The sequence below is a fragment of the Heliangelus exortis genome, chromosome 1, assembly GCF_036169615.1.
Source record: "Heliangelus exortis chromosome 1, bHelExo1.hap1, whole genome shotgun sequence".
Taxonomy (NCBI): Eukaryota; Metazoa; Chordata; class Aves; order Apodiformes; family Trochilidae; genus Heliangelus; species Heliangelus exortis.
Window position 1 is genome coordinate 76,342,591 of NC_092422.1, and position 22,034 is coordinate 76,364,624.

The window sequence follows — 22,034 nt, forward strand, 5'->3', positions numbered from 1 at the left end:
TGTTCTTAAGGAATCCTTCCTTGCTACTATACTGGGACAACAGAAGTTGACTCTACTAATGAATTAGGAAATTCAGGAAATAAGCAACTCAAAATTTTATTTTTACTTACTACATTTTCAGTTCTTCAGCAGTTAAGGAACAATACTTTGGTGATGAACAGCAGCACTGTTCTGAGAGGACAAAGAAGCATTAACCTAGTTTATCCAGAAGTATAAAAATTTCTAATACTGTTAAGTAGGCAATTCAAATAAGCATGTGTTTTATATTTTTAGATAGTGTATATTGCCTAGTTGCTTTTGAAGGTGCTTTCTGACATACTTGCAAAACATAACTCGACTAGATGGAGCACTGCAATACCCTCAGATTTTTGCTGAGGGCCTGACAAGTACTGATTTATTATTTGTCATTGTAAGCAAACCAAAATTAAAAGCTCCATCTTTTAAAACAGAGGCAAATGGTGTGAATCACCACTCCATACCATTACAAAATCTCTAAGAAAGCTCGATTACTTTAAAAACTATTTCAGTTCAGATAGCCATTTCAGTAACATATTTATTTACCAAGTAAGTTTATACTTAGTCCTTTCAAAGTCTTTTTTAATAATGTACTCAGCAATTTTTAAATTTTAAAAAAACTTATTTCTACTTTCCCCCTCCCTACCCAAAAACTGGAAGGCTGCATTTTTTCTAAATATATTTTTAAAATGTATTGTTTCGCAAAAAATTGACTCACTAGTTCAGTATGTTTTATTTTCTGGATTCATTAGTGCTAATGCAGAACAGAATCACAGAACTGTCACAGTTGGAAAAGACCTCTGAGATCACCATGTCCAACTGTCAACATCTGCTCCCTCCTGATTAAAATATATTTATCAATATCTGTATCACCCACCAGAGCATGCCCTGAAGTGCCTCGTCTACATGTTTCTTTTAAACATTTCCAGGGATGGTGATTCCACTACCTCCCTGAGCAGCCATTCCAACACCTAAATAGTCTCTTGGTAAATAAATTCCTCCTCAAATCAATTCTAAACCTCTCCTGGTACAGCTTCAGGCCATTTTCTCTAGTCCTATCATTGTTCACCTGAGAAAAGAAGCCACCATCCACCTCACTACAATCTCCTTTCAGGTAGTTTTAGAGAGCAATAAGGTTTCCTCTGAGCCTCCTCTTCTCCAAATTAAACATTCCCAATTCCCTCAGCCTCCTCTGATAGCACTTGTTCTCTTGACCCTTCACTAGCTTGGTTGCCCTTCTCTGAACTCACTCCACCAGCTCATTTTAATCTAAATTTATAAATTATTATCTCAATTTATAAATTAATATAATTAATTATTTTTATCTAATTTAAAAATTATTTTTATAAAAAATAAGTAACAATCTTTTAGTCATTTGTATGTCATGTGACTTGAAACTTATCATGTGATATGAAACTTAATCTGAAAAGGTAACTGTGTTAAGTCTATGTTTAAAGCGTGACTTACCAAGCTGTATGTTTGCTTTGTCTGTTAAACTGCTTATATTCATTCTCTCAGCCAGCTTCATTATGAAATTGCAGTGCATACTATGAGGAGAAAAAGCTTTAGACTCAAGAAACATATCTGCCTCATCTTTTCAACACATGAAACTCGTATCAATATCTATGTTAAAGCAAATTAGCACTAGTGCTAATTGTGAAAGCACATTTTTCGTAGGCTCTTTCAGATATGAGGTTATATGAAACACACATAAAACACTATGCCAGGCTAAACAGAAGCATAACATACTAGTTTGTGGGAGTTTTTTTTCTCTTTTCTCTGCAGAAAGTGGTGATTCCTATATGGGCTTCTCCCCAGTTGGTGTCTGTCTTTAAAAGCTGGTAATTTTTTAAAGATAAAAATGTCATATCCACTGCTACTGTACAGAAACTACAGAGAGGAGCTTATAAGTATCTATGTCAGTGAACATCCAATCTCCATCACCTGGGAAAGCCAGTATTTTCTGTCTTGACTGTAGAGTGCACTTAAATGACCCATCTAAGCATGTAACTACACATTTACAATTTGGTTCAATGACTTGAAACCCTGCCTGAAATAGCAAACCTACACTAAGAATTCTTTACCACTCAAACCCATAAGTGAATGAGAAAGCAACACATAAAAAATGAAGTGAAGCATCTCCCCAGCTTACAAGAATGAAAATAGTACACTAACTACTCCAAGTATATGACAAGGTGTGATCAGACTTTCTGTCTATTACTACCACTGTCTATTACTAATAATATGAGTATTTCTTTCATCCTAACCAAGAAGATAACCCCAAATTCAAGTATTTGGGGAAATGAGGTTTCACTTTTTTTTGTAGAATACAGTGTTTTCAAGATGATTAAATGACTAGCAATTTAGTAGCAACTATATTGACAGACATGATCTACATTCCAGGGTTTCTAGGATCAACTCTGTAGAGCAGCCTTGCTATTTTGATACCTCAGGGCTTCCAAACTCTGAACTGGTTCCTTTCTTAGGCTTCCCTTACCCTGAGGAGGTCTGGCTTCCCAAGCCAAAGAATGGAATGTTTTTTTGAAGCAATTCCCTCATAAAGATTGTGTTGCATTCACAAGCTCTGGAACTTTGGTGGTCCCAAATCCCACAGTCTGAGGTCTTAGATTGCTGTGCAACTCAGCTAATACAAAGATGCAGAAGATACATGGCAGAAAAGCCTGAGCTTCACCAGAAGATAGATTAAAAGCAATACAGTTTGGTAAAAAAAAAAAATCTAAGAAAACACTCCAAGCCCCACTAATGCTAAGACAATGATGAGTCAGAATTTCTTTGTAAGGCTACATGTATTTCTCCAGCCTATTTCTCACACTTCCCAGCAAGCTTGTTTTTACTTCTTTTACATAGCCATTCATATTTGATATATCAAAAAAAATATATCAGCTTTTAAATATATCGGTATTTTTTAAATTAACAACAAACCTCTGGTTTTCTGATCTGCATTCCATAACAGAGGACTGTAAGGACAAATAAAAATAGAAAAAACATGTTTTGTCAGAAGAAAACAGTACTGATACTTAGAAAACTACATTATCAGAAATAAGTTGGAAAAAAGTTATCCAAACAGTAAAAATAATTAGTAATCTTACCTCACTTACTGCTTGCAAGGTTTTTCTGAACTCTGAAACACTTTAAAATAAAAAGTTACCATTATGGAGTATTTCTAGTTAAGTTTCTAAAGATAACTACAGCAACATAATGAAAAGAATAAGTAGTTACTGAAAAAAAAACTTTTCCAGTTGAGCAATCATTTTTTAAAATAATGCCAGTTCTAATATTGTAAAACTACTTTTCAAAGAGTTAAACTTTTAAAAGTTGCCTTTTATTGGTCACTCCACAAATTAAGTTTACACCTCTGCCATCACATACTTTGCCATCAATCCATATTTAACAGAGCAAAAGGTAAATCTTTACGTTGTCTTTTAGCAAGGAAGCATTTGGAACAGAAGACTTATACTCAAAGCCATGAAATAGAATGAGTAGGAAATACAGATTTCTTTCATGAACAACACCTTTTTGGTCAATTACATCTTTATGATTTTCAGTGTAAGTTTCTAAGGAGAAGTTTGAATGAATGAACTCTTCTCAAAAGACTGAAAAAAGAAACTACATCAAAATAAAAATATAAATACTAATCCAAGAATACATATTTAAAAACATGCAGCTATGAAAGTTCTCTTCGTAATTTCCTAGGAGACAGACCAAATCTCAGAGATTATAAAAACCATTTATTCTTGAAGGATAGCAGGGGACTGGCATTCTCAACAATCTACATCTCATGTCCTCAGGAATTACTATTATTGTTGTTTTCCTTAATTGCTGTTGTTGCTACTACTATTAGCAGTATTACTACTAATTTTGTCTTTAAATAATTAATCACTGCTACCTGCTACTATTACTACTACTACTACTATTGGGATCATCACCATATGAAAAACAAGACCTTCAGGCCTTGTTGAGCCCCAGGAAAACTGAAGGACCTAAAAGGAAATTAGCAAGTGAACTGTTTCTTAAACTCCTGTGCTGCACAACACAAAGTAAGACTCTGCTAACCAATAAGAACTTTATGTTAAAACCATCAACTTATGACTCCTTAGGTTTTTACTTTATAAAGTGTAGTAATAATGTAACACGAAGAGCATGCTAATCACATGGAAGGTCTCACTTGATCTTTTTCAGATACAGTAAAGATTTAAATCCTGATTCATGATTACTTACCTCATTCCTTGGGGGGTAGGTGCTGGAATTGCAATTAGTTTTGTAACTTGCTTCTTGATGGTTGTATTATTAATCTGTTAGAAACAAAGATTGCATGGCTAAGTAAAACTATAATTTTTGGGCTTAAAGGAAACATGTTAATTTCACACATTTTAACTGATAATTCAAAAGATAAGAGGCACATCTTTTCATTAATACTATTCAATAAATTTTACCAAGGCATTGTTATCACAACTTAATGGAAGGAATTGGTTCTTCTAGTATAGACCAAATAACAGCACCCGACTTGTGAAAGAGGATAGTGACATCACCATATTTCATGTTGGAAAAAGGAATTTGTCTTAGTTTGCAAGAGCTTAGACCAGACACTGAAAAAACTTTCTAACTGTAAGTGCAACAAGACAAGCTCTGTAACAGATGTAAGTCTCAGACACTATAAAATCCTGAGAGCAAGAAGTCAAAGCCAGACATGATAGGATATGGCTTGGACAAGTGCACCCTTTCCTGGGTTAAAAACTGGCTGGATGACCAGGCCCAGAGGGTGGCGGTGAATGGTGGTGCATCCAGCTGGTGCCCAGTTACCAGTGGGGTCCTGAAAAAGGTTTTTCACCCTGGGGAAGCAGTTATGGCACCAAGACTGCCTGAGTTCAAGAAGCATTTGGATGATGTTTTCAGGCACATGGTGTGATTTTGGGGGTGCCCTATACAGGGACAGGAGCTGGACTTGATGATCCCGATGGGTCCCTTCCAACTTCAGTATACTTCATGAATCTACGATTCTATGAGAGACTGGATGTGGCACTACTTGGCCCTATGGTCTAGCTGATATCATGGGAGTCTGGTCATGGGCTGGACATGATGATCTCAAAGGTCCCTTCCAGCCTCACTGATTCTATGATTGATCTAAATGTATATGATCTAGCCTTAGGGCTGAGAGGTACACTTAAGTTTAGGTAAAGGCCCTTTATAGATCTGCATTCTTATGTTATTCTGGTTGCTACCATTAATGATTATCACATTTCATAGAAGCAGCAACACCATAATGAAAGCATCACCTAACATATAAGGTACTGATAGTATCTAAGAAATATTCTGCTAAAAAGTAAAAGAGTTTTGAGAGATAAAAAAGCTGGTTTTCTAGCAGTAGGTATAACATTAATACACTAGGATGGTTTCAGTAGGAATTATCACCATTGATATGAAACACAGTGGGAGATGGCTTTTTGCACCACAATGTGCACCTGTGCAGTAGCTCTTTGCTGATTATTCTCATGCTTGCAGAGACTGGCAAGTGAAATCTCAAACTGAGTGCAGACATGGATGTGCAGAAGAAAGACACAATATCCTTTACAAGCTAACATGTGGGGTTTTTTTTCTCCTTTCAGTTTTCCACTTAAAACAACTGAACATTCTCACCCCCACAGTATTATCTCAATACTGAATAATCCATATGGTCCCTGCTTTGAACAAGATCATTCTCTTAAATCTGTGTTGTATTATGTAAGTGAACACATCTGTGTAACGTAGATTTATTGCAAAATTAAGAACTATTTCACCACATACCAAGAAGGAGAGAAGATGCCCTATCTACGAGAGGCTTAATTAATTATTCCCATCATACTATCCAACCTCATTTATGCCCACACTGTTGCCATCTAATGATCCTTGCTCTCTAAAGTAAAGTCCCTAACTTTATGATCATGTATACCTAAAAGTACATTCTGAATTAGGCAGTTCCTCTCCCCATTCTTCCCAAGGCTTCCCCCTGCCTTTCTGTGGCTATAAATAGAACATAGGCCCTTCCTGTAGGGCCTAAAATTCAGCTGCAAAGAAGCTGTTTAAGTGAGTGAGAGAGCAGATGCATCCATTGCAAATACTAACTTGCACTGTAAACTGTATTTGAAATGAAAAATATACAAAAACATAGTAAGAATCATGTCAGGGCATCAGTGTTTTAAGTGCAGACAAAGAAATTTATTTCACACTTCTTTACAATAAAGTTTTAAAAGACAGAATACTTACTATTTCTACATTTAGTGACGTGTTAGTCTCCTCATTTGCCTTAAGTTTTACACTGCCCACATAGAATACTGAAACCAAAAGGTAAAGAAGAAAATCAATGCTAAATCGCACGATAAAATTATTTAATTTTAAAATTCACTATTTTCTCAGGTTTATAATTTTTATCTGCAACTGTGTAGCCTTTGATAAGAAATCAGAGATCAAAATGTAACAGACTAAACATCACTTTTAAATACCCCCCTATTTTATATTAATTTTTTTAGAAGTTACACAAAATCTCACTAAATTCCTAAGAAAATGTATTACAGAGCTGGCTTTTACATAGCAGCTACAACTTGCCTCTCTACTCAGAATAGTTGGACATAGAATAGAAAATAGTTGGACACAGTTTTTATATGAAAAAGGGAAAAAAACAACCACTAACCTGAAAAATTACAGACAGGTGTTACGTTGCATAAAATGGTTTCTTCTGCTAGAGATTTTTTTTGGAAGGAAAACAACCAGTGAGTCAAAAAGTTGAATTTAAACCCAGCACTGTCAAACATATCTTTTTACAGTCATGTCAGCGTTATAAATGTGAAGGTCTTTAGCAAAAAAAAATTCACATACTGTCTAGGATTTGCTTCTGTAGGGCACTTAATAAGACTTTTTCCAAGACATTCCAAGATTTAGTGTTCAGAGTGAGACATACTGGTTTTGATTAGTTAATTTTGAATAATTTTCTTTAAACGTTTCCGCAGAATACCTACATACAAGTGGTCTCTTTATTTAAAAAAAAAATCCAAATAAACCAGAAATAAAAGTATCATAAGTTTTTCAGATATATCAGTATTAAAGCACTAAGTAGTATATCTATGAAGGCTATTTATGATAGCATGCAAATAAACTCTTCGACCTAATAGAATTCAGACTGTTGATACCAAACATGTCTACACTCATCTAGAACATGTGTTTAGTTAGTCACAGCAAACTTGGCTGCTACCATATATTTTATACTACCTATACTGCAAAGAAATAATGCTGATCCCAAATTAACGGTACCATAAACAGACAGCTCTATTGTATAAAATTGAAATAAAAGACTTGGAAAATACTTGCATTCAAGACAAAACTCCCACGCTTGTTCATAAAACCAACATGGCAGCACAACTTTCCTTGTATTACTTAAGCAGATTGTATCAACAAAATGGTTCAAAATAAACACCATATTTTGTCGTAAGAATGTAGATTGGACCCCATTAACAGAAAACCAAATGCTGTTTTCTCTGCTCTTATCATTAGCTAGTACCCAGTAAGATGGGAATTTCAACATTTTTGTTATTTCTATGGTAAAAACATTTGGCTGTTATACCTTGACACTTCATTAATTTTATCACTGGCAACAAACATCCACCAGAAGGTACAGATTGTGAGCTGGTGGAAATATTCAAATTATTAGAAAAAAATCTTTTTTTCAGACAGCAATTTTAGATTCAAATAAATTTGCCTTCCCCTTTTTGTTGGCAGTGAAATAGATATGAAATCTGTATCAGCACTTTTTGATTTTTAAGCAATCCTCAGAGGACTCAAAATGGTCATGAATAACTGCATTTGCCAACATTATTAACTGCATAAAAAACAACAAAACCCAGGAGTGACACAAAATTAAAGACTAACATCAGCCTCTTTTTTTCTTTACAGAGTGTCCATTGTGTGCCATCTAATCTTGCTCAGGATCCCATCTTGCTTAGGCATGTTGGAAGGGTGCGGTGCAGCAGTTTGCCAGTGCAGGGCAAGCTGGCAGCCCAGGCCAGGAGGTGAAGTCAGCTGCAGTCTTTTCCCTCCCAAAAGGTAACTGAGCTATGGCACCCACTCCTTCCAAAGCCATGGCCAAAAAAATGGTAGCAACTCAGACTGAGCTGCCCCAGTGAAACAATGGCTGTCTGGGTGTTGGGCTTCACGGGATGCCCGAGCCTGTTGCTCACACCAGAGGAAGGCAGTCACAAGGCCTGTGTACCAGGTGAATGACCTGCTCAGTCTGGTGGTAGAACTGAAAGAGGAGATGGAGAGGTTTGAGGAGTATTTGGGAATATGAAGGGGAGATAGATTGGTGGAGCCCCAACCTGCAAGCCTAAGGGAAAAGGCAGCAGGTGGAGGTGCCACAAGAAGCAGAGGAGCCCCTGCCCTCCTCCAGTCATCAGGCAGAGGGAGGGAGACAAAGTGATGGGGGTGGATGGAAATGGGTCCCTCCCTGGGGTGGCAGATGAATCCCTTCCCAGCCTCCCCCACTTTCCCTGCACAACAGATGTAGGACACTGGAACTGGAGAACCTGTCTGATGAGAATGTTGATAAAAGTCCATCCAAGGAGCTGCCAAAGCAACAGCCTTGTGCATCAGGACTGCTCCTTTAAAAAATAAAAGGAGGGTAATTGTTGTAGGGGATCCCCTCCTGAAGGGAACAGAGGGTCTGGTGTGCCAGCCAAACCCATCCCAAAGGGGAGTCTGTTGTCTCCGTGGGGCTCAGGTCAGACATACAACTAGGAAATTCCCAGCTCTGGTGAGACCCTCTGATTACTACCCATTGCTGGTCATGCAGGTGGGCAGTGATGAGGTTACCAAGAGAAGTCCCAAGACACTAAAAAGGGGCTTCAGGGTGCTGGACTGAATGGTAGAGGGTTCAGGAGTGCAGGTGGTGTTTTCTTCAATTCCTTTACTGGCAGGGAATGATGAAAGGATAGGAAAGCATACTTGACAAACAGGTGGCTTAGAAGTTGGTGCCATAGGTTGAATTTTCGGTTTTCTGATCATGGAGATGTTTACATGGTACCAGACCTGCTGGCACGGGATGGTACAGAATTATCCAGGAGAGGTAAAAGGATTTTTGGCCAGGAATTGGCAGGGCTTTAAAACCAGTCTTGAGCTGGGTAGGGGTTAAAACTGGGACCACTAGAGATGAGCCTAGGGATGACATAGTGATGCTAGGGATGAAACCAATAGCTCTGCTCAAGAGAAGGACAGAGCCACAGACAGATGCCCTGGGCCTGAAAGAGAAGCCCAAGCCAACAGGAAGGTTGTGTACAGACAGATATAAGCCCTGCCAGTGAAGCTGCTTCCAAGGGAGTGCATCTCAAATGCCTCTATGCAAAGGCACAAAGCATGGGGAATAAACAAGAGGAATTGCACCCATCTGCCTGCCTGCAGGGCTGTGATGTTACTGGTACCACTGAGGTGTGGTGGGAGGGCTCTGATGTCTGCAGTGTGGGGATGGTTGGGTACAAACTGTTCAGAAAGTACAGGAAAGGCAAAAGAGGTGGGGGTGTCACTCTCATCAGTGATCAGCTGGAGTCCACGGAGCTCCACCTGGGGACGGATGAGGAGCTGACAGAGACCCTATGGGTCAGGATTAAAGGGAAGTCAGGGGCAAGAGGTATCATAGCAGAGGTCTGCTACAGGATGCCACCCAACCAGGATGACCAAGTGGATAAGGCCCTCTTTAGACAAGACAGGAGCTGCTCTGCACTCGCAAGCCATGGTCCTCATGGGGGACTTCAATCACCCTGACATCTGCTGGAGGGACAACACAGCAAAGCACCAGCACTCCAGCATGTTCCTTGAGTGCACTGAGGAGAACTTCCTCCTCCAAATGGTAGAGGAACCAACCAGAAAAGAAGCTTTGCTGGACCTTCTTTCCACCAACAGATATGGGCCGGTGAATAATGTAAAAATTAATGGGAGGTCATCTCCCTGGATGTCAATAAGGCCAAGTGCAAGGTTCTGCACCTGGGTTGAGGCAATCCCATGCATGAATACAGGATGGGAGGAGAAAGGATTGAGGACAGCCCTGAGGACTTGGGAGCGGTCGTGGACCAGAAAATGAACATGGGCTGTCAATGTGCACTTGCAGCTCTGAGAGCCAACCAGGTCCTGCATCAAATAAATGGTGTGCATCAAAAGAAGCACAGACAACAGGTCGAGGGAGGTAATTCTCCCCCCTCCTCTGCTCTTGTGTGTCCAGTTTTGGAGTCTCCAGAATAAGAAGGACATAGAGCTCCTGGAACATATCCAGAGGAGAGACACTAAAATGATCAGAGGGCTGGAGCTACTCTCCTATGAAGACAGGCTGAGGAAGCTGGGGTTGTTCAGCCTGGAGAAGAGAAGGCTCCAAGGTGACCTTATCTCAACTTTCTAGTATCTGAGGGGAGCCTACAAGAAAGCTGGGTAGGGCTTTTTACACAGGTGCATAGTGAGAGGACAAGGGGAAATGGTTTCAGATCTGAAGAGGGGAGATTTCATTTGAGAGGGATGAGACGCTGGCACAGGTTGCCCAAGGAAGTTGTAGTTGCCTCCTCCCTGGAAGTGTTGAGGCCAGGTTGGATGGGGCCTTGAGCAACCTTATCAAAGGAAGGTGACCCTGCCCATGCAGGGGGGTTGGAACCAGATGATCTTTATCCCTTCCAACCCAAACTATTCTGTGATTCTATGGTTCTATCTCTGCATGCCACTAAAACACACAAGATAGCTAAGCAGTGTGGAGAACAAAAGACTGATAGCAAATCACTAGTGTTTCCAGTCCCCACAGATCATCAGGTAACTCAGCTGCAAATTTCCTGCAGGTCACATTCACACAGACCAATTATCCTAGCCAAGTCCCAAGCTCCAGGCCAGTTCTACTGCTTGCAGTTATTCAGTGCAAATACATTCTAACCGCTCCACCAGTCTCCTACATGGATAATAAAAAGATTTTAAAAAAAAATCCCGCCTACTCCGATAGACTGGACCTTCCATCATGACTGGATTCAGTCTCCTTCAGTCTACAAAAAAGAATGAGGTGGGTTTGGTTTTGTTTTTTTAAAGAAAACATGGTCCCTGAGACTGTGTTTCATACATCCATGTGGTAATCTGCTGCTCTGACTTACAAAATAGCCAAAATCTTCTATATATGGCCATCTAGGCAATCAGTGGAGTGTTAGACCTTCTTCCAGACTGGAGATCAATGCAAAGTAAAACAAACTGCTATTATGACTTCCCATAAAAGCAACATAAAAGATTCTTTTAAAAATATTTGGGACAAGACTTCCTGAACTCACACATCCTTAATTTTTGAGGAGCATAAAAGATCAGTGATGAAATATGAATCCTACCTGGTGCTATGGTGGAGTAATAATCAGTGACATTAAGAGCGTCTATTAAAAAAAAAAAAAAAGTTATGAAATGAAATTTTCACATTTTTACTTAAAAAGCCTATGAAATATATGTCACCAAAAAAAAAATTTCCTAATTCTACTTTAGACTCTCTACATTTCCCAGAAGAAATGTAAACATCAGCATTTATAAGAGAATTAAGTTGCTTTCAGCACTGGAAATGAAAAAGAAGTATTCAGAGTGACATTCATTTTATTTCCTCATGTGAGCCAGTGACACTAAGATTCCTGTTATTCAGTGGAGAAAGCAATGATTCATTTAAATTTAAATTTAAGGCATTTAACCTATTCTGCAACAGGTAGTTAAGCGTAAGATTTGCCCCTGTACTCAGTGCTGGTGAGGCCACACCTCGAGTCCTGTGTCCAGTTCTGGGCCCCTCAGTTCAGGAAGGAGATTGAGGTCCTGGAGCAGGTCCAAAGGAGGGCAACCAGGCTGGTGAAGGGACTCCAGCACAGATCCTATGAGGAGAGGCTGAGGGAGCTGGGGCTGTTCAGCCTGGAGAAGAGGAGGCTCAGGGGAGACCTCATCACTCTCTACAACTCCCTGAAAGGAGGGGGTAGCCAGGGGGGGTTGGTCTCTTTTCCCAGGCAACTCTCAGCAAGACAAGAGGGCACGGTCTCAAGTTGTGCCGGGGGAGGTTTAGGTTGGATATTAGAAAGAATTTCTTTACGGAGAGGGTGATCAGACATTGGAATGGGCTGCCCAGGGAAGTGGTGGATTCTCCATCCCTGGAGATATTTAAAAGGAGACTGGATGTGGCACTCAGTGCCATGGTCTGGGAACTGCAGGGGTAGTGGATGAAGGGTTGGACTTGATGATCTCTGAGGTCCCTTCCAACCCAGCCAATTCTATGATTCTATGATTCTAAAAAACATATTCTTAGCATGTGGCTTTCCATCCATCAACTGTGAAGAATTGCACAATGCCCAGCTTGTATGCAGACACGCAGGAATCTGTACTAATAATCTATTCCTTGCTTTCAATGCAGGAGAAGGGGTATCAAGTTCTTCTGACTTAGCCTTTTCTGATGTTATTTGGCAACTCATTGCAAGAACATATATCGTGTCTTTAAGGAATGGTGTGTACATTTTAGTTCTGTAAAATACTTTAAAGAGTATCAGAAAGTATAGAAAACATTAGGTCTATAGATATCCCCAAAAAATTAGATACTTGCTAAACATAAGTAGGACCAGTTTGGGCCTTCATAAACAATGCATTATTTTGAATTTAAAAGAAAGGTTAATAGCTTCAAAATCCTACCCATTCAGACTTAAGACTGGAGATTTTAAGATCATATAAGAAAAGAATTTGAACTAAACAAATCTCAGCTATAAGAAAAAAAAACAAATCTTTAATGAATGCAACAAACATCTCCCTTCAAAGCTTACTCTTTTCATGCTTATTCTCACCTGGAATTTGTGTAGTCTCCTCTGAAGTCGCACCTGAATAAGAAAAGTTATTAACAGTAAATCAATGAAAATAAAAATGCAAAATATCTAAAAAAAAATTAATTTAACTAAATCTAGATTACAGAAGAATTAATAAAATTTTTCCTGAAGGGTTAATAGGGTATGTGATAAAAGTAACAATAGAGGATTCTGGGGGAAAAAAAATAGAAGTAGAAACTGTATTACTGTTTTATTGCTATGAATTTTGTAGAAAAAAGAGCAACCATGCAAAACTTCAAACAGGAACTGAATTTAACTATATAAGGTCAATTTTAAGAACAACTGCAGTGCTTGCTAGGAACGTTCACATCATTTCAATATAAATATTTGAAAGAATTATTCCAATTTTATTTATTTTATTATTTATCTAATTTTATTTCAATATAAATATTTGATATACTGTGAACATTATTTCAAAAATCTCATAGATTCCTCTTATTAGTTTCATTCTTTTAGAAGATGCAGATGAATCTGGCGTATCATAGAAAGAATTTCTTTACTGAGAGGGTGATCAGGCACTGGAATGGGCTGCCCAGGGAAGTGGTGGATTCTCCATCCCTGGAGATATTTAAAAAGAGACTGGATGTGGCACTCAGTGCCATGGTCTGGTAACTGCAGCGGTAGTGGATCAAGGGTTGGACTTGATGATCTCTGAGGTCCCTTCCAACCCAGCCAATTCTATGATTCTATGATCTAATAGCAATAACTGCCTAGTCTCAAGGACTTTTCCTGCATCAACTCACAATGCTCATGAGCAGAGATGACACATATGTTTTGGCAAACTGTCTCTCCAAAAAGGCTATTTTTGCCAGTACAAAAATAAAATGCAGCAAGAGTGCAAGTTTGTTTGTTTGTTTTTCCAGATACACCAAAAGGAAAAAAAAAAATTATACTAAAATTTTAAAATTGCTCAGGAAGGATATGTTTAGTAAGCCTATCTTAGGTGTCAGCATGGGAATATAAAATGGTTAGAGTACCACTTTGTATCACTCCAATATGACAACATTGTGCCTTTTTTAAAATGGATCTGAGCATCTTCCTGACAGAAGAACATTTTGCTTTCCAAATGTCTTTACTAAAAGCACCACTGTCATTAGTAAGAAACAGTATCTTAATAAAGACAAGTTGGTGGCTCCACAGACAGTTGCATATCAAGAAAAAAAAGCAATCTACTTAATTACAGGGAAAGGGAGCTTTTTTTTTTTTTTATGTATTTATTTCAACTAGACTAGCTATTTTGAACCTTTTCAAAAGTTCATATACAGAAAAAAACTAAGTATATCTGGTCTTTAGTAACAATCCTGAAGACAATTATTTTCTTAAGACAACTAACAAACAGCCAAAATATGTGGAATCAGTGAAAACTTCATATGCATTATTTGGCTTGGTGTAATCCACAAAAAATATTGAATTGGATGCAGTTTCTAAAGATGAACCATTCCTAGGGAAATACTGTAAGAACAAAAGCATGCATGTTTATGTATGTATTATTTCTTTTCTATAAAGCATGAGATGTCAATATATACAATCAAAAAATGGCTTTCACACAGCTATTTCTGTTTGGCTACATTCTTCAGATTAAAAAAAAAAAAAAAAAAGCTTTCCTGGATCATGTTTCATCACCTCTGGTCCCAGAAGTTTTTAGAATCTTTTGCTTGTGCACCTGTGTGAGTGTGTGTGTGTGTAATATGCCACACTGCATCAAATGACATCTGCTGGGGTGGGAGAGGATGTAGGGGAACTCTCACTTCAGTGTTCCCCTTCTAACATCTATGCGAACTTTTTAGGCTACTGGAGGAAAGGCTCTTGATCAAGCAGCTTGCACCTACTGTATCCCCAAGCACCACTGCTACAAACGACGAGGGATTCTATAATGTCAGCTATTTCATTACAAAGTAGAATAAAGAAATTGTCTCTTTAAAAAACAAACAATCCAAACAATAAATGTTGGAACTCACATTATTATTATATACATAAATTTTCTGCATTACCTCAGATAAAAGCAGATTTGTCTGTCTAACAGGAAATAACAAACATTACAGTGACCAGTCAAGTCCTGGTTTTCTTACCAGAAATGGTTGTTCCAGCTGATTCTCCTGAGTTTTCAGCTTTTGTTTCAGACAGAAAAAAAAAGAAGAGAAAAGAAAAAGGATTTAAAAAAGGACCGTAATGAGGTTTCAGACACATAAATAACCATCCTTAGCAGCCTTTATCGAAAGTTTATACATAATCAAAAGTTTACTGCATTTACCAGAAGAGGGCAATACCTGCTTATGAGAAAAACACTTCCAGGTTGTAAAAGCCAGAAGTAAATATCTCTTATTTTAAAAATTACAACTTTTATGAATTCAGATCACATTCAACTGAGATGATTTCTTTTCAACAAATATGGGACAGTTTGCATTGTATAATGTTAAAAAAACCCACAAGTCAGTGACTCAAGACATGTGCCACCCTAGTCTGAATGCCCCATGGCAACCCTGAGTATCTTACTAGCTCTGGGAATGGGAATCTCGTGTATGTAACAAGATGGCTGTAGTTGGGTATGAAGAACTATTCTCAAAATGAGTGTAATAACAATGAGACTTGCCATTTTAAATTTATCCCATATATATCTTTTTTCTTTTCTATCCTGCAAAAAGCTGCATTACACAAAGCTAATACACTTCAAGTTTGAACCTCTGATATTGATACGAGCCAGTCAGCTATTTATATAGCAAACACTAGCCACCAAATCTTTAATTTTGTTACAGTCAGTACTTTGATCAAAAACAAATTAGGAAATTTGACACCTGGCTCACATATAGCAACTTCAAAGTTAGCCCTTTGACTCACTTGAGTGGTTTATTACAGTGCCACAGACAAGTCAAGTCAGTTATCACAGAAATACAATCTAGAGAACAGCTGGATGCAAATATGAAACAATATTTTAAAATATAAGGGATTTCAGCAACTTCTCTCAAAACTCAGAAGTCATCCTACTATGTTACTTGCATTACTAATTAATTAGACCTGTATATACTGTATCTTATACAGCTAATTATACTGTAAAACCTTTCCTACTGCTTTAGATGAGTTAAGTCAGAGGTACCAAAAGCCTCCATGGAAAACCAGATCTTTTTGGTTAAACATAATAAACAAGGAGTTTCTGAAATTATAATCTCTCACATGATTCCTTGCTCAGACCATTTTTCTTGCTTTACTGAAAACTATTAATAGTTTCTTCCCAAAGGACAATCATAAATACAATTTATGCAATGAAAGGCAAATTAGAGTAATCTCAGTGATAACTGGATTTCTTTGGAGAATTACTAATGCTGTTTGCACCATGAAATATGCTAATAACCCACAAGGATGATCCAGATAAATAATTTGCCAATATTTACATATTCTTAATTACCTCAATGAATTAAAAAGGAGCAGCAACAAATTTCCTACACACTTTCTAAAACACAAGAACAATGGGAAAAATAATACACAGAATGTACCTGTTATCTGTTTTCTGACAGGCAACGTAGCAGTAGTTTCAACTGCAAACAAAAAAGATTTTTTAGGAGAAGAAATTTATATATGTATATATATGTACACATGCATATATACACAGACATTTTTTAATACAACCAATTTACATGTGCTCCTCACCTCGATTGAAGCTGATTTGCAAAACTACTTTGCATCCACTGAGAAATGTGTGGAGTTTAACTCTTCTTTACTCCGTTTTATCACTTTTATACTTAATGCAAGACACAGATTACACTATGAGCTTTCCCCTAACCTTCAATTGCTAATACCTAAAAAAAAACCCTTTCAACATGTTTACTTGAGTAAAGGTAAAATAGACTAAATTGTAGCAAACAGCAATGTAACAGGTACACACAACTGTGTTTTCACACAGTTGTTTTTGCAAAAATGTGGAAAAGCTGTTTAGTTATTCAAGAAGTGGGATTTTATTAATATGAAGAGAAGCAGAGAAATTAAAGACAAAGTAAGTAAGGTGCCAGACAGTTGAGTAAATCACGGATGCTTTATTCTATACATATCTGCAAATTACATGAGAATACATCTACATCATGATGTGAATATACATCATCAGATGCTCACATGCCCAAGAGTTGAACCACCAGAGAACATCAAAACAATGTCCTGGTTTGGGCACATACATTAGACTAGCAGAAATTAAATGGCTCAGGTGGACCTGGACTAGGAATGAAATGGTGAGGTAAACAAATAAACAAACGAAACCCAAACAAAAACCAAAAGGAAAAGCTCAAAACATGTCCCTAGGGACACTTAGGTTGAGATACAACATAAAGATGGGCTCTTTATCAAGGGATGGATCTAAGAATTGAAGCCACTGCACAGACTACCTATGAATGTGAAACGAGCTGTAATCAAGTGAACCAAGTGACTTAATTCACACTGGAACAGAAGATGGTGGCTGCCCTATCAATAAGAGGAGGCCTAGCAGATTGGTTGCATGAGACCAATGCTGCAAACCTGCCACCAAGACAACTGCTATGTGTGTATCCCGTGGTGAAGGAAATGAGCAGGTGGTTAGAAATGTACTCTGCAGACTATGCCACCACCCAAAACATTATGCTGGACCTTAAAAAACAAGTAAGAACAAAGTATGACATACTTAAGGCACTGTCACCTATTTTAGCACTCTGGACAGCTGAGTTGAGGCAAGGAGGAAGAGACAGTCCCTTCAAGTCACTGAACCTGCTGGTACGTGCTGGTCACAGACAAAATGAAGGTCTGCAGGGTTGTGGAGGTAGAGAGATTCTTTTTGAACTGCTAGTGCTGGTGGGAAAATTTCTCCACAGTTCTTCAGTATTTGGGCAGTCTATCATCACCAAGGTGCTGGCGTGTTACCCTAGTGCACACTGTACTAACCTCTACCACATGGCCTGTGTACAGTGGACATCATCCAGATCTTTGCAGACTCGGTTATTATCTAGGTTGCTGTAGACCTCCTCCATCACTGCTAATTTCCTCAGATATTGGACACCTTTCTTCTTCCATCAGTGGTGATCCACTTGCATCAGTAGTCTACAAGACCATTCTTAAACTCTGGATCCAGTGGTCCGAGTTGAAATCACTCTGGGACCTCCAGTAAGCAATCAGCTGGGGATGGTCCAGTGGAAAGTGCTCTCAGGCAGGCAGCAAATTCCTGGGTAGCAAGGCATGTGGAAGAATTCAGGCAGGTGCCTAATGCAGTTCTCACCTCTGCTGGCTGGGGAATTTATATCTGAACAGGCAAAGAATCCTGTTGAAATGACAGAGCAGTTGGAGGAGGATGTCTTGCCTATACCAAAGACAGACAGAGACTTTTGGTGCTGTGCTTTTTTGCCTGGCCTATGCCTACCAGGTCTGTGTCCAAGACCCCGACAGAAGCAAGAAGATTTCTTGATCTAAGGACATACAAATGGGTGACGTAGCTAAACCAGAGCCACAACCCTAACCACAACAGTCCCTCTTGCAGACAAGAGCCTCAAGGGGAGGCTGACTCAGTTAGGGAAAGAGAAAGAAACTCCTCTTTAGGGGATGAAGGAAGAAGATTCAAAACAGGCAGCCTGTTTTGTAGTGCAACAGCCAAAGGAACAGGAAGGGAAGTTGACACAAATCATAAAAGACACAGAAACCACCCAGCACCTATTCCTGAGCAAGCTGCACTATATGCACAAAGACTACAGCTGACAGTCAGGTGAGCACATTGTTGCCTGGTTGCTCCAGTGATGGGATACTGGGGGCCAAGTATCAAGAGAGATCATGTGAGCTTGATGAAAATGTAAAGAAATGTAAGTTTGTATTTGCTGAATACCATATACTGCCTGAAGCTAAAAGCACTCTGAAATATGGCAAGATGAAAAATATGGAACCCAGATGAATTTTTTAGCAGCTTTCCTTGAAATCAACTGTTAGATTTAGTTGATTTGCATCCTGGATAGAAATTTTCTCATGTAAAAGAAAACAGAGAATCAATATTCTAAGTTAAATAATACACATCTGTTGAGTACAATGTATAAGTTAAAAATTACACCTTCATATGTATCAGCCTACTGAATTTCAACTATTTCAGTAAAGACAAAACCAAATTCATCGAACACCTCATTTGAAATGATCTACAGAGAAATACACTTGTTCTTTTTAACACCCAGTACTGTATGAACTTCACAGATCATGAAAATTTGGCTGTGATTTGTCAGCCCTCCTTCTTTGTTGTATTTATGAACTAGAAAAGAAGAATAATTGTGTTTATTTGGAGAAGGGTTAAAATCCAATCTAAAATATTCCTAAATCCGACATGTAAAAAGGAAAGTAAAATTACTCAAGGTTTGATAACTAGAGGATAAGTTATTTTCCTTAGATTGTTTACTATTGATAAGAAGAAAATTCTTGCGTATATGAAATCTTTTTGTGTGCTCCATGCATTTTCATTAGCAACATTGTTAGTTTGGAACATAAAATCAACATACTTTATAACATATCCCAAAACAATACCTAATATGTTGTAGTTGTATTTTTCTACATTGTCTTTAAAATAGAGAACACCCCTGAGAATCCAAACAGTAAATAAAATTATACAGTATTATTCTTTGCCTTTGCTGCAAGGGATACAGAATAGGTCCCCACAAGAACTGTGGGTTGTTCTGGTTTTTTTTTTTCTGAAAGGAAAAACAGCTATGTCCAATAACATAAGCACCAGTTTCTGTTCCTAACTTGCAACGTTAGAAACAGAAGCAGCAAGTCCCTTACTGTCTTCATACCACTTTGTACTGACAATAATAGCTAGCTAGCTAAGCCAAAACTTGAGAATCCCATCTGTTTAGGCAGAGGAAAATGTTCCATGGCTATGAAACCTGTTCAGCAACTCTGGCCATCACTCTATACCACAAATGCAAAAAGCTTATGTGGCAACCACTATTTGCACTGTGACAACCTTCACTTCACCTAATGACTTTGTATGACAATGTGAATCAGTGTAACTTCAGCACCTCCAGTTTGATAGGAGACTAAATCCATCACTAACAGTACTTAAGGATAGCTCCACAAACTAATAGAGCTCTAAGAGACACCAGTACCTGGCCCTGCCTACAAAATAGCCTTGTGCTTACACCATTCCCTAGAATGAGCCATCTTAACTATCAGTTGCTGGCTCTTTTAGGATGGGACACCATGTAACAGCAAAGTCTTGTGGCTTTTTTTTTTTTTTTTTTTTTTTTTAAATTGGTTGGAAACAGAAGTGCTGAGGTCCTAACAGGCTGACTCCTGTCCTTACCTCTGCTGTCAGAGTGGTTCCAAAGAATGTTTATCAATATGGTGATAGGTGCTTTATATATAAAAATATATATATATATAAACTGTTACACCAAGTGAAACAGAATTCAAAAATCAATTTGGCCAAAAGGAAAGAAAGGAAGATGAAGGCTTTGTAACACAGTGGTCAAGTTGCAATGAACAGTTCTGGTCCCTGCACCAAAGGCTTTGTCACTCATAGCATGCCTGTTGTTCAGTAACTTAGACACAGGATATAAAAAATCCCTTAAAACACAGTGTACAATGTTCTACCTCCAACTGGAAGAACGGAAAATACCCATTTCTTCCCCCTAACTCTGATATACCTCTGATCGGTATACTCCTTAAAATTTTTGGAAAGTCAACACCCTTTTGATTTACCTGTCTCCAGGCAAACCTCTCTGCCTGCAGTTCAGTTTTTCCAGGGTGGAAGAGTGAGAAGCAGCTAGAACCCTGCTGCAGGTAACAACATCATACAAGTTACTGACAGTTTCTTCTTCCTCTCCTGTCTCAGGGGAGCAGTTTTGCTACTGATTAATACTGTTTTACCTAACTTCTACAATTGCCTTCAAACTTTTGCAGAATGCATCCTTTGAGCAAGTTTCAACCAGCAACTACAGTGCTTTCTTAGGAGAAGGAGAGAAAGAGCTTGGGTTGTAGGGAACTAGAGCCTCCACATGGACACCCACCCTGCCCAGTCTGTGGGGTGTGCAGGGGCAGGGGATGGTACAGCAAGAAGGGTCGTGCCTGCTGGCCTCTTCCTCTTGGGAAACACAGTGAGAGAATACAAGGGCAGTTGCTTTCTAGTCAGGTCCAAAAAACAGGCACTGAAAGCTTCAGGTAACCTGTGGAAGCACAGACATTACTGGCAAAAACCTATACATTTATGGACTTACACGTTCTGGGGCTTAGACAGTTTTATGAAATTAAGTACCTAAAATATTACTTGGATTGACGGAAAAAAGCGTCAAAACCGAGCATTTTTTATTCAATCAGGATTATTCTTTCAAAATAAAGGTACACTTGACCATGTGAGCTCTGACAAGCAGATCCACCGCAGAATCCAAATGGAAGAGTCCCAAGGGACACCTGGGTGGCTATGTAATATAGTCTACCCATGCCACCATACTTGGCTGACACCACAGAATGGCATTAGATAACCACAATTCTGTATTGCTGATATGATCAGTTTTGACTGATAAGCACACTCAAAAATACCAGGAAATTAAAAAATAATAATTTCTAAATAAGAGATGATAGCAAACTTAGTGCTGAAAGTTTTTTCAACAAAAATTCAACTGCTTGAGTCAAGGGAATTGATTTGCATTAAAAATTCCCATCAGAAATGGCAAAGTAGAAGTTTTTATTCCAATTAGATACAGAATCACAGAATCACAGAAAGTTAGGGGTCAGAAGGGACCTCAAAAGATCATTGAGTCCAACCCCCCTGCCAGAGCAGAAGGTCACACAGGAACACATCCAGGTAGGATGAATGTCTCCAGAGAAGGAGACTCCACAACCTCTCTGGGCAACCTGGTCCAGTGCTCTGTCACTCTCACAGTAAGAAAAAATTTCCTTGCATTTATATGGAACCTGTGATGCTCAAGTTTATATCCATTCCTCTTGTCCTATCATTGGGCATAATTGAGAAGAGACTGGCACCATCTTCCTGGCTCTCTCCCTTTACATATTTATAAACATTAATGAGGTCACCCCTCATTCTCCTCTTCTCCAAACTGAAGAGACCCAACTCCTTCAGCCTCTCCTCATAAGGGAGATGTTCCACTCCCTTATCATCTTAGAGGCTCTGCTCTGGACTCTTTCAGGAAG

General features: G+C 38.6%; 1 protein-coding gene across 6 annotated transcripts in view; it reads right to left on the bottom strand.

Moving 5' to 3' along the window:
* The window catches only part of ADGRG2 (adhesion G protein-coupled receptor G2), a 60,997-nt gene that overhangs the window by 16,362 nt on the left and 22,601 nt on the right, over positions 1-22,034 (bottom strand). For 5 of the 6 annotated variants that reach the window (XM_071749218.1, XM_071749238.1, XM_071749229.1 and 2 more), the window contains 11 exons: positions 16,394-16,435; positions 14,975-15,013; positions 12,867-12,899; positions 11,397-11,438; positions 6,701-6,748; positions 6,277-6,344; positions 4,255-4,328; positions 3,126-3,165; positions 2,959-2,993; positions 1,483-1,562; positions 111-171 (listed from right to left, as the gene is read on the bottom strand). In XM_071749218.1, the coding sequence (XP_071605319.1) occupies positions 111-171; positions 1,483-1,562; positions 2,959-2,993; positions 3,126-3,165; positions 4,255-4,328; positions 6,277-6,344; positions 6,701-6,748; positions 11,397-11,438; positions 12,867-12,899; positions 14,975-15,013; positions 16,394-16,435 (562 nt within the window). The remainder of the gene's footprint in view (positions 1-110; positions 172-1,482; positions 1,563-2,958; positions 2,994-3,125; positions 3,166-4,254; positions 4,329-6,276; positions 6,345-6,700; positions 6,749-11,396; positions 11,439-12,866; positions 12,900-14,974; positions 15,014-16,393; positions 16,436-22,034) is intronic. The other variant, XM_071749209.1, reaches the window with a different exon arrangement.